This window comes from Papio anubis, chromosome 7 (genome assembly GCF_008728515.1).
Source record: "Papio anubis isolate 15944 chromosome 7, Panubis1.0, whole genome shotgun sequence".
Lineage (NCBI taxonomy): Eukaryota > Metazoa > Chordata > Mammalia > Primates > Cercopithecidae > Papio > Papio anubis.
This window is the reverse complement of record NC_044982.1, coordinates 157,605,797-157,618,933: the sequence shown is the minus strand read 5'-3', so window position 1 is coordinate 157,618,933 and position 13,137 is coordinate 157,605,797. Positions and strand designations below refer to the sequence as shown.

The 13,137-nt window shown below is 46.3% G+C and overlaps 1 protein-coding gene across 2 annotated transcripts in view; it reads right to left on the bottom strand.

Moving 5' to 3' along the window:
• OCA2 (OCA2 melanosomal transmembrane protein) overlaps positions 1-13,137 on the bottom strand; it is a 346,597-nt gene that overhangs the window by 181,332 nt on the left and 152,128 nt on the right. For both annotated transcript variants that reach the window (XM_003900679.3, XM_017960451.3), the window contains one exon: positions 10,592-10,700. In XM_003900679.3, the coding sequence (XP_003900728.2) occupies positions 10,592-10,700 (109 nt within the window). The remainder of the gene's footprint in view (positions 1-10,591; positions 10,701-13,137) is intronic.

Below are 13,137 nucleotides of genomic sequence, written 5' to 3'. Positions count from 1 at the left end.
GAAATATAATTTACATAGAAAAATGTTAATATATATTGAGACAATGCAGAATGTTAAGGGTAATGATCAATGAAAAAACTGTAAGTAGTAACCATTCGATGTGAGAGGGTTAACAATTCTCTCGATGAATGCATGTCTAACACCTTACTCTCCCACTCATAACTCACAGATATTTTTACTCAAACAGAGACCACTAACATCTCTGAAAAATCCACAGTTTTAAAGCTAATGTGGTACTCCACCAAAATTATTCACCCTTTTAAAAATCTCAGCAATCTTACGGTTATACGCAGGCCTGTGATCCAAGCCATTTGGAATGAAAAATGAAGCGAGAAACAGTCATTAAATGAATTTGCTCAACCCCAAATTCATTAACCTGTGGGTACTCAATGGAGGATATTGGCTGCATTAGTCAAAACATTTTGGAGCTAATAAAAGGACACCACAACCAATGTGAACCCCCACATGTGGAGATTCATGACCAACCCTATGAAATGCCTCACTAGGCTCCTGGCAAGGCTCCGGTTTTAAGCAACTAGAGGAGGGACACTGGCCTTCCTCATCCTCGTATCTCACAGTGTGTACATGACGCTCAGGAAGGGAGACACAAATGGGTAAAAATGCTCCAGAGTCAGGAACAAAATCTCCTTCAGAGCAAAAGAAGGCTGTCGTTACTGTGCATCGCAGCTGAAATTTCCAAACCAATGGAAAAAACAAGTTCACGTGTTATTTAGTAAAAGAGCATTTCACAAATGGCCTACAAGCACAGAAAAGAGGCTCAATGTCATTATCACTAGGAAATGCAAATCAAAGCTGTAATGAAGTACCACTTCACGCCTGCTATGATGAGCAGAATCAAGGACACACACAATAACAAGTGCTGGTGAAAGTGTGGAGAAATCAGAACGCTCATGCATTTCCACCGGGAAAGGTACAACCGTTCTGGAAAAGCAATTAGCGGGGTTTCTAAAAGTTCAACAGAGAGTTGCATATGACTTTGCAGTTCCACTCCTAGGTCAATCAGTTAATAAATGGTAAATTGTGATACATATATATTATGATATATATGTGATATATGACATATTTACATATATAATATACATAGTATAATATAAAACATATATATGAATATCATACAGCCAAATGAAATGAAGCACTAATCCATGATGCAACACGGATGCACCTTGAAAATGTTATGCCAAGTGAAAGAAGCTGGACGCAAAAAACCACATGTTAAATGATTCCATTAAATGAGATGTTCAGAACAGGCAAATCTAGAAACAAAGTAGGATTAGTGGTTTCCAGGGTCTGGGGGTTGGGGAAAAGGGGGAAATAGTGTGTCAGTGACTACTTTTGGATACAAGATTATTTGGGGAAGGTTGGGGAAAAGGGGGAAACAGTGCGTCAGTGACTACTTTTGGGTACAAGATTATTTGGGGAATGAGGAAAGTGTTCTGGAACTGGATACTGGCAATGGTTGTACAACTTTGTGAATATACTAAAATCCACTGAATGATATAATTTCGCAAGATAAATTTTATGTTGTGTGGATTCTATATCTCCATTTTCAAAAAACTGAGTCATTCTCTCTCCCATGATTTCACTTCTTCAGTGTTATGATGAAATGTGGTAATTTTACCCATGGTGAGGATAATAAGGAAAGAAGCTAATTATTCTAATTGACTTATAAATCCAGATCCATATTATATTACATCATATTACATTACCTTATATTGCATTATATTATATTTATCATCATTCTGAAATAATCTCTTGGATATTTACATTCATTTAAGATGAATATTTGATGAAAATTAGAATAGAGCCATCCAGGGATTTAAATATTTTTATTATCAGGTTAACACAAACTGTATGTAATAACTGACTTAAATAGTTTACATATATCATGGATTTTTTCTAATATGCCATAGCCTTTCCAGTAAGAGCTCCTCATTTTTTTTGTAGATTTCATTAGGCCTCTCATCTGTAACTTTGTAAACCAAAAACAAATTTCTAAGCTCCTTAACCAACTGATGGAGCCCCTCTCAGCCAAGGACATTTCAAAGAAATCTGAAAAACTAGTTCAGGACATGATGGGAGGGAAGGGGGTCAGCTGTGCCTCACTGCACCGTCCTCCCTCTGGAATTCAGGCACAACTGACCAGCATTCATATTAAAACAGGGATCTTAAGACTGATAGAATAGGCATACCAATGAGAGACCAAATTCCAGCCTGAGTCTAGTACAGCATCACATGACAGACAGCAGGCCCTGAAAGAAATCCAAGTGTTTTACCCCAAAATATGTTTCTTTGACACATTTGGAGATGGCCCTGCAAAGCTGTCTTTTGTGGGGAAAATCTGTATTCTGTGGAGAATCCCCTTCCCTTTCCAGATCCTTTCCCTAAGACTCTGGTATTTTTTTAGGTCTGATAAGAGCTCTGAAACCTGCTACCTGGAGGCTTCATCTGCATGATAAAACCCTTGGTCTCTGCAACCCCCTATCTTAACCCAGGCTCTTCTTTCTATTGATTCTGGGACGTAGATAATAACTTAACTCTTTCAACCAATGGCCAATCAGAAAGTCTTTGAATCCACCTATGACCCCGCCCCCTGCTTCGAGTTGTCACACCTTTCTGGACTGAACCAATACACATCTTACATGTATTGATGAATGTCTTCCTGTAACTTCTGCCCCACTAACATGTACAAAATCAAGCTGTAACTCAACCACCTTGGGTACATGTTCTCAGGATCTCCTGGAGTGGTGTCACGGGCCATGGTCACTCATTTTTGTCTCAGGATAGATCTCTTCAAATAATTTACAGAGTTTCACTCTTTTCATGGACACCTTGGCTATGGAAATTATCATTTTGGGCTTCCCCATTTGGTACCCTTGGCCTGTCTCTACATCACAGCTCTGAAGGTCTTGGTGTCTACATTAGCTGTGTGGTCCTTGCTGCCCCTAATGTGACTGAAACCACCTTTGCAGAAATCGTTTCAGTGAGAAAATTATGACAGTGAGGGAGATCTGATCTATCCAACCCCCCTCTTGCCTTTAGCCTTCAAGCTGCCCTTAATTATTCTTGGGCTTAAGGCAAGCTAACTTTGGCAGACATTTAGTTTATAGCTTAAATGATATCAGCCCTTCCCCAAAACTCAATTGCATTTGTAAAGCTAATCAAAGAACACCAGGATAGGAGGATAGGAGACACTGAATTCTGCTAAAGTGTAGACGTAGAAGATTACCAGCCATTATTCAGGAGGTCACAAGATATGCAACTTCCCCAGTTACCCCTGCAGATAGCATCTCTATCGTAGAGCCTAAGACTGGCCTTTTGAGATACCTTTTCAGGGTTTCTGCATGTCTGAGACTGATGGCTCCATCTGGACTGGCCAGCTGCTCCTGCGGCTTACCCAGAAGTGATTCTCCGTGCAGAAGAACCATTTCCCACACCCCTGTGATTTACACCCTCGACCGATTGGCAGCAGGCGCCTATTGCCTAGCCACCCTCCCTGCCATTCTTCCCCAAAACTGTCCTTGAAAAACCCGAGCCTCCGAATCAGAGAGGCTGATTTCAGTAATAACACAACTCCAGTCTTCCATTTAGCCAGCTCTACATGGGTAAAAGTCCGTCCCTACTGCAGTAACTCTGCCTCCATAAATCTGGTCTCCTTGGGCGGCGGGCAAGAGGAACCCTCTGGACAGTTACGTGAGTCCCTGGTAGAATAAATACAGATGCATCTCCCCTCTAGAGAAGACGACCTAGGAGAGCAGCAATGTGGTTTTTATGTTCACCACACGAGCCCCAACCAACCCCGAGGCCACTGCCTGCATGTGTCATACAAACGCATGAACGAGAGGATGGATATATGAATGGCTTAGCTGACATGAATCTTACTAGTAACTAGAGTGCACAGAATATATATCAGGAAGCCTCGGGAATGTCTGTCCAGCTCATAGCGACCTCCTCTAAGAAGTATGCCTCAGCCACCCCGGGCCACGCCTCACCACTTGTTCCTGCCCGCCTGCTCAGAATTTCCTGTGCCAGGAGACGAAAGAAACCAACCAGGCCAAGCAGACCCCTCTTCACCTGGGAATTGGGTATTCAAAATAGCCTCTTGTCTGGGTGTGGCTGAAATCGAGGTCCTATAAACTGGGAAACTGGTGAGGCAACCACTATTCTGTCATGAGCAGAAAAAAGATGCACTAACCGGTCGCAGAGAAGCGAGGGGCTGAGGGCAGAGCACTGCAGATGCTGGGGCGGTGGGCGCCCTCCATCTGGACCCTTCCTCCTTCCTGAGCCTGCCCCTGAGGGGCCCCGTGTCCTTGGAGCCTGTCGGCCTGTTATTATTCTAATAATCCTCTATTTTGCTTAAGACAGAGCCAATAGACTGCTTTATCTGTAGCTAAAAATACTTTCACAAAGACAACAATAAAACTGCTCCACCAGAGGGACACCAAGGGACACGGAGAAGACCAGCAATTTCAAAACCATAATCAGGGGAATAATGACGGAAAATTTTCCAGAACTGAAATCTAATCAAACACATCATGAGAGAATCTGGGGTACATTCTGAACTAATTATCAAAGGAGGAGGCCTAGGAAACTGCTCATCAAGGCTGTAAATTTTAAGGCCAAAGACAACATTTTCAAGCCTGCCTCGCTGATTCTTTTCATAGGTTCATAATCAGTTATCCACAATCTTGAAACCCTAATTTCAGAAAAGCAAACTTTTTCTATATGTTTTGATGTAAAAAATTCAAAAACACCTGACTTGAATAGGAATGAGGTTGTTTGCAGTCTTTATTTGTCCCATTTTGTGTAAATAATCGTGTTTCGCTGCAGAAATCATGCTCGGATGACAGGGTGCGGCCCTGAACCTCTCAGAGTGTGTTACATCATATCCACAATTCAGTATGCTCACTGAATTATCTTTCTAAAACCACAAAAAAATCTGAATTTTGAAACTTCTGGGGCTCAGAAAGCAATACCCCAAAATGAAGGCCTCGGAAGCGTTAAAGCAAGTTAACGATGGCCTGAGAAGGACTCTGGGCTTCTGTATTTGAGTCCTTGTGGATGAACTGTAACCTAGCTTAACAGTTAGACAAAGTGAAAGCCTAACTAATAGTATGCATCTCTAACAATGGCCAAGTGTCGGCCAATCCCCACGGCCATACTTCAACCACTCATAGGCTGCTGAATGTTCAAACTGTGTTCAAATCAGGCAACCGCCGGGCTGTAACCAATCTGTTTCTGTACCTCACTTCTGACTCCTGTACGTCATTTTACCTTTTTTGTCTATAAGTTTGTTCTGACCAAAGGCACCCCTGGAGTCTCTTAGACTTGTTAGTCTCATTAGAGCCTTGATGAGCAGTTTCCACAGTAAATCTGCTGTGATTCTGGGGGCTGTCCGATTTGCGCATCATTCATTGTTCAGTTAAACTCCTTTAAATTTAATTCAGCTGAAGTTTTTGTTTCATCAGAAGGAAGTTTTCTCTGCCCTCCTCCTGCCTGCCCATCTCTCAGTCCCATTCTCCCCCGAGGCTGCCAAGGAAACTAGAATCCCTCTTTCCCAAGGCAGGTCATAGAAACCAGAACTCTTTTCTCCAAAGCCAGCCATAAAACCTAAAGTGTTATTCTCATTGTATCCCCCCGCCTTTCTGTGTGAAAACCGGCCACGAAGAAACGGTCTGGCCTGCCTTGTTTGACCGTAGGTCCTACGACCCCCATTCCAGAGAGGGGCCTGCCCCACACCCAGAAGGAAGGAGTGCTGCTCTGACAGGCCAGAAAGATTCTGGGCAGACAGGCCCTGCTGGGGTTCCCACGCAGTCTGTCAGCACCCAGTCATACCCCTTTTTCTCCAATCCCATTTCTACCCGGCTCTCCACACTTGGTTGAACCTAAATATTAACCTGGTCAGTGTCTCCTGTATCTCTGGGCCTTCATTCTGAAGATTCTTGTGCACGCACGTTAAATAAATGTGTGCGCCTTTTCTCCTATTACTCTGCCTGCTGTTAGTTGTTTTTTCAGCGAAACTCAAGAGGCCCCAAGGGGAAAACTCTCCCTTGGCCCCCACGAAACCCATCTGGCACCAAGGGCCTCACGCAGGGACTGCAGACCTCTGCGGAGCCAGCACCCAGGCTGGGCTCGGTCCTGCTGTGCTGTGAGGTGATGGCCCCTGCACGTCGGAAGCCACCTCTGCCGGATGGGTGTGAACTGTGACCCTGGCCCTTGCTCACCCTTCTTTGCCATTGTGCCACCTCTTGCACACCCCTGGGTCCCTCAGGGCTCTCCTGTGTGTCACCACAGCCAGCTCCATGTGGCCCGACCACCCTCACACAGATGCACCCAGAAGGCCTGCCCTGGAGCCCATGCCCTGATGCCTTCTCCGCCCGGGCCGCCCTGTGGGTGTGGTCGCATGGCCTCGGCACATGCAGCTGGACACATGCACTCTGGCATCCCATGGGAAGGAGCTGAGACCAATGGGCCACGCGCATCAGCCAGTAAACATTCCTTCTTGCTCTTCTCAACCCCACAGACAGCCCTGAGATGCACTTGGTACCTCCACTCAGACAGCCCTGCAGGATGGAGCTCCAGTGGCCTGTCACAAAGGCCAGCACGCTGGGGCAGTGGTGCCTGCGCTCGCTCTCCTCACTGCCCAGCCCCCATCCCTCACTCCTCTTCCCTGGGATGAAGCTCCTGGATGAAGCACACACATGTGAGCCTTTGCCTCAGGCTGTGCCCCTGACTGGGTCAGCCACATAGGAAATTCCCACAATAGTTAAGTTGGAATCTGCGAGCAGTAACAAGAAGTTTGTTCGTGCATCCTTTAAACCTACACCTTGCTTCTATTAATGAACCAGGCATTAGCAGCAGGCACCAGGAAGGGGAAATGCAGGCACACGGACCAGGTCCTTGAGTCTAGCTGGGAAGGGGGAGGTCAGAAGACAGAAGAGGAAAGAAATCAGGAGAATGTATTTATGGTTTGCAGAAGGTGCTGTGGAACTCCAGGGGGGTTCTCACTGCTCCATGTGCTAGTCAGGGTGCGAGGCAGCTGGAACTCCCATACATGCTGTGGGAACGCAAAGGGGTTGGCCTCACTAGAAAACGGGGTGGCAGTTTCTTTTAAAATAAAATCCACACCCATCGTATGACCCAGCAGTGCCACTCAAGAGAAGGAAATCCACCCAGAGAATAAAAACCGAAGTCCACAGAAAACCGTGTACTCAGAAGTGTCCAGAGTAGTTTTTTGGGTTTGTTTTTGTTTTTGTTTTTCTGAAATAGGGTCTGGCTCTGTCACTGAGGCTGGAGTGCAGTGGTGCGATCTCAGCTCACTGCAACCTCCACCTCCCAGGCTCCAGCAATCCTCCTGCCTCAGCCTCCCAAGTAGCTGGGACTACAGGCACACACTATCACGCCCAGCTAATTTTTGTATTTTTTGTAGAGACGGGATTTTGCCATGTTGCCCAGGCTGGTCTCGAACTCCTGGGCTCAAGCAGTCCACCCTCCTTGGCCTTTCAAAGTGCTGGGATTACAGGCGTGAGCCACCACGCCCAGCCAAATGCAATGAACTACTGATGCACAGAGCAACTTGGGTGCACCACAGAGGCATTACGCTGTGTGAGACAAGCCAGTCTCGAACGGTGGCGTACGATCGGATTCTGTGTATACGACAGCCCCAAAAACACAAGACCATAGGGATGGAGACAAGATCAGTCCTTGCCAGGACCGGGGGAGGGTGGCCACGAAAGAACAGCTGAGAAAGGTCTGTAACGGAGCTGTCCTGTACTCTGACTGCAGTGGCAGTTACATAAATCTACTTATGTGTTAAAATCCATAGAAAGCTACATCCAAAGGAAAAGTCAGTTTTGCTCTATGATAATTAAAAAAAAAAAAAAAACAAAGAGAAAGAGTCAATGCTGTGTCTAGTTTAGGATTCTTAAATGAAGGAATGTTATCTGATGTCACATTTTGTTTCATAACGCGTTATTTTTTCATGACAGCAGCCTGTGTTATATGCAATTACATTGTGTTATAATGTCACGTAGTGGACAGTGTGTGCACTGTATTAGATGATGTGTTACATCATGCACATCGTGTGATATGACGTCACTTCATGTTATATGACATCACATTGAACAAGGCTCAACTTCCACAGCAGGACACACTGAAAACAGAACTTCTGGCCGGGCGTAGTGGCTCACGCCTATAATCCCAGCACTTTGGGAGGCTGAGGTGGGAGGATCACCTGAGGTCAGCAGTTTGAGATCCATCTGGCCAACATAGTGAAACTCCAGCTCTACTAAAACTACAAAAATTAGCCAGGAGTGGTGGCGCATTCCCGTAATCCCAGCTACTTTGGAGGCTGAGACATGAGAATTGCTTGAGCCCAGGAGGCAGAGCCTGCACTGAGCTGAGATTGCACCACTGCACTCCAGCCTGAGCAACAGAGTGAGACTCTGTCTCAAAAATATTTTAAAAAAAACACTGTTACATGTAAAAAAATTAAAAAGAAAACAGAACTTCGCCAAAGATAAATGATCACGTTGCTACTGGCTAAAGCCCTGGGAAGATCTTGTGTCCATTTTGCCCCCTGTTCTATCAGAAAAGTTCTTATCACTCTAAGGAAACTGTATTCCATTAAAATATATGCCAATCAAACTCTTCTCCTAGCCAACCTAACTTATCTTGATGAATATACAAATATCTGGATCCCCAGATAAAATCACCTGAATGCAAACCCCAACTAAAAACAAAACAGGATTTAAAAGCAGAAAATAAACATGACCATCATCCACAGATGTAACAACCACACAAAAGGAGATGAGACATTTTGTAAAACAATGTAGACTTCCCAGCTAAAAGTTTCATAGTAACCAAGATTTTTAAAGTCCATATAGTTAAAGATGTGACTTTAAGTATTAAAGTATTGTTTTTTATACAAGGACTGTTGCCAAATGTTAATAAAATTGAATGCAAGCTCTTGTATCTTTTTAGTTTTTAAAATGCCTGCTATGTTCTTCTAAAGCAGACTCTCAAATAAGGGGCAAAATTATCTGTGAACACCTAATGGAACCCCTCTGCCCACAAAACACTAGTTTTTTAAATGTGTTTAATTACCAGTGGTGACTACCTAACATTCTTGTAGTCATTAGGTTTCTAATGTTAAAATTACATTCGGCCTGAGGTGTAATGAAAAATAATTACACTGCAGCAATTTCTAGATGTAGTCCACCAAATACAATTGAAATTCACAGTACCGTTACCACTCCAGCTTTGGATCATTACCTCATCAGGATTCTAAGCAGACCGGCTCTCAGGTGTGGATATATAATACGTGCCAGCCTGAACCAAGCCCAGGACACCTGGCAAGTCGGATTTGAAATTATCAAGGGAAAGAAATTGAGGGGCTGTGAATACATAACATAAAGCTGGACCTCCAGTCAAAAGCACGTACATCATGTGATGTGTGAGAATCTAGAAATGTGGCTTTTTTACATAAGAGAAAAGGAAAATCAACTTCTGGCCCATGAATTTCTGATGGTTTCCAGGAACCCCAGAAGCAATGATGTGGTGCGAATCACTGAAGCTTGCGGCATTATCCATCTATTTTACACAATTAAGAGGCTTTGCTTTCTATGGCGGCTGCACTCCTCAAATTTCACAGTGAATCAAGGTTTTATACAAAATAAGATAAAAGTTGGATATTTTAACCATCTTAGCAGAACTCACTTTTGAAGGAAAACTATGGGTAAAGCTTTGGTAAAAGAAAAGACTATGACCCCACCTCAAATTTATGCTTCTTATAAACCTACACTTTCATGTGGGTGGGTTTTGTTTTGTTTTCAATAAGGACACCAATGGAGATGACTGTGAAATTGACAAACGCCTAGGAGAATGGAGAACGTTTATGGAGGGTGGAGGAGGCCAGGGGTTGACAAGCTCTGTGGTGAGCTCCCCCTGAGGGAGCCACATCTCAGGTGGGGACAGGTCCTGGCCATGACACAGGCTAGAGAAAGTGGAGAGGTCTGAGAGCCATGGGTGTGGTGAAAGTGGGAGAAGAGAAAACAACAGTGGCTGGTGGGAGAACAGTTTCATGGGCCAGATGCACCCTCAGACGAGGCAAGCGGGCCCTGCAGAGCGCTGACCATTCACCAGGGCTCTCCCGAATTCCTGAACAGGCCGTCACCTAACTGGCACGGCAGGCGGCACAGAGGGCAGCGCTGGCCTTGCCCATGTGGCTCCTGTCTCTTCTGGGAACCATGTACAGATGTGGTTATTAACTACAGTAGACAGGACAGTGCCCACTCTACATTCCTCCTCATGGGCATCCCTGGAGGGGCCGAGGACCCATGGCACAGAGTCTAAGGGGCTGGAGACGCATCTCTCTCTCCCTCCCTCCTGCCCAGGAAACCAAAAGGAAAGGCGCCTTCTTCCCAGGGCGGGCTGCCCACCCTCCATCTCAAACCTCTCTGGCCTCCCACCAGCCCAGCTGCCCGTGGGTGAAGTCAGTGTCTGGGAACAGACTCTGAAACCTTCCCATCCAGAACGTGACAAAGCCTATGAACAAAAGCTAAATTAGACTCACCAAGATCAAGATGAATGCCAGGGACAAACGAATTGAGGAAAAACATGAAGATAACAAATCCCAACACGGTCAGGCATTTGGCGAGCAGGATCCCGTCGGATATCCTATGCTGTAAGAGAGAAACCACAGCTCACTGTCTCTGCACAACCTTCTGACTCCTGCAGGGCGTCATAACCTACGCAACTGGAATCATGACAGATTGCACGATGATGAAAAATGTGACCTCTCAAACTTGAAAGAAAATGACAAAGTACTGTGTTACAAGGAAAACCGTACAGATTCAGTATTACTGCATTCAAAATCTTTATGAAAGATAAACACAGCAGATGTCAAGAGCAGTACAGCCCTGTTATGAAACACCTGGCCAGCAGGTATCAGAGGATGACGGGGCATTTCTACAGGCACCTGTGGTGGCAGCACCGTCTTCACTGTTCCTTTCCCTACCATGCCAAGCATACAGGCAGGGCAATGAGGCTGAGCCTTCTCACGGAACTGTGACTCCCAGATAAGGCTCTGGCCATGCTCTTGACATGACATGCACGAGGCCCTTGGAACGCAGGCGGTGCACTCTTAGCGCTGGGATGACACCCACGGGAATCCGCCCAGTCACAGGGGAAGGGCAGGCCCTGAGGCATCTCATCCTCTGCAAGGCCTCCATCAACCTGGGAGTCAGCACAAGACAGGGCTCTCCCTGTGAGGCCTCAAGGGTACTGTACCCCACAGGCCACGGCTGTAGGGGGCCAGGGCAGGGAAGCATGCACAGATGGGCATCTGGTTGGCCTGCCCTGTCAACCAGGTCTCCGTGGAGACAGAGTCTCGCTCTGTCACCCAGGCTGGAGTGCAGTGGCACAGTCTCGGCTCAACGCAACCTCCGCCTCCCAGGCTCAGGTGATCCTCCTACCTCAGTCTGCCTCCCAAGTAGCTGGGACTACAGATGTGCACCACCATGCCCAGCTAGTTTTTGTATTTTTAGTAGAGACAGGGTTTCACCACGTTTCCCAGGCTGGTCTTGAACTCCTGGGCTCAAGCAATGCTCCCACCTCTGCCTCCCAAAGCGCTGGGATTACAGGTGTGAGCCACCACGCCTGGCAAGCATCAGATCCTTTCTTGAGTCTGGTCCCACCAGCACACCTGTCCACCCATCTGTCTACCCACCAGCACACCTGTCCACCCATCTGTCTAGTCTGTCTAGGTGGATAGATGCAGACAGCAATGATGATAGGTGTTGACATCTGTAGCTTTGTAGATGCAGGTGGATCTAGACATCTGTCATCACAGCAATCTACAGCTATCTGGATTTGGACAGATACAGACATGTAGATATAGACACACAGAGGTAGAGCTAGAACTACAGAGAGATTTTCTCTCTTGCTTCCTCTGGTCACATAGGTAAAGCTGCTGCCACCAAAAACACATGTAAGCCCCCCCGTGTCACAACAGCTCTGACACAGCCCCTCCACCATGTGCAGTGAGGCCACCGGTGAGCACCTGCCCCTCTCTGCCCACTGCAAAGGCTCATGGCTCGGCCAGCCCCTTCTCATCCTCCCCGTCACCCCTCTGGGGAAGGCTGATGTTCCTGCATGATTCTGTGCTGAACAATCAGGACCACAGGAGCATGGCAGGAAAAGGATTTGAAATGCTCAGAGGAGAGTGACGTGGGTTCTCACCGGGCGTGAAGGGAGGCACTGCAAACCTTCCCTGAGGTCACAGCAACCACAGAAAGCGGCCATTGCCACGGCCAGTGCGAAGATCGGAGGTGGAGGAGCGGGCAGGTCCACGAGCATTCCAGCATCCTGCAGCTCACGAAGTGGAGGGGTTTGGGGGTGGCATTCACATTCGCTCCTTCTAGATACCTGAGGTCATTTCTTTTTTTCTTTTTTTTTTTTATTTCAATAGGTTTTGGGAAGACAGGTGGTGTTTGATTATATGGATAAGTTCTTTAGTGGTGATTTCTGAGATTTTTGGTGCTCCCATCGCCTGAGCAGTGTACGCAGTACCCAATGTGTAGTCTTTTATCCCTCGCCCCACTCCCACCCTCCCGCCAAGTACCCAAAGTCTATCATATCATTCTCATGCCTTTGTGTCCTCGTAGCTTGGCTCCCACTTATAAGTGAGAACATACAATGTTTGGTTTTCCATTCCGGAGTTACTTCACCACTGGTCTCCAAGTTCATCCAGGTTGCTGTGAATGCCATTATTTCATTCCTTTCTATGGCTGAGTAGTATTCCACGGCACACACACACATACCCCTAGGGTTGCTTCTGTAAGAATTCTTACATGTGATACAGGGATGCCGCCAAGCCTTCCCTCTCCATTTCATCTCACCGTAGTCCTTGTGCAGGTGCACAGAGAGGCGCACGGTTCTTCTCCAGCTCACGACTAAAACACCACAATCTAGCAAAGCAGGCATCATCTGTATGAACTTGGGGCCTGCAAGAGTATCACAGCTACACCTTTCTTTTCTAACCCTGACCGTCTACATAGGACAGAGTGTGAAGGCACTGAGGCACCTCATCAGATCACATCCAACATCTTTATGGAAAAT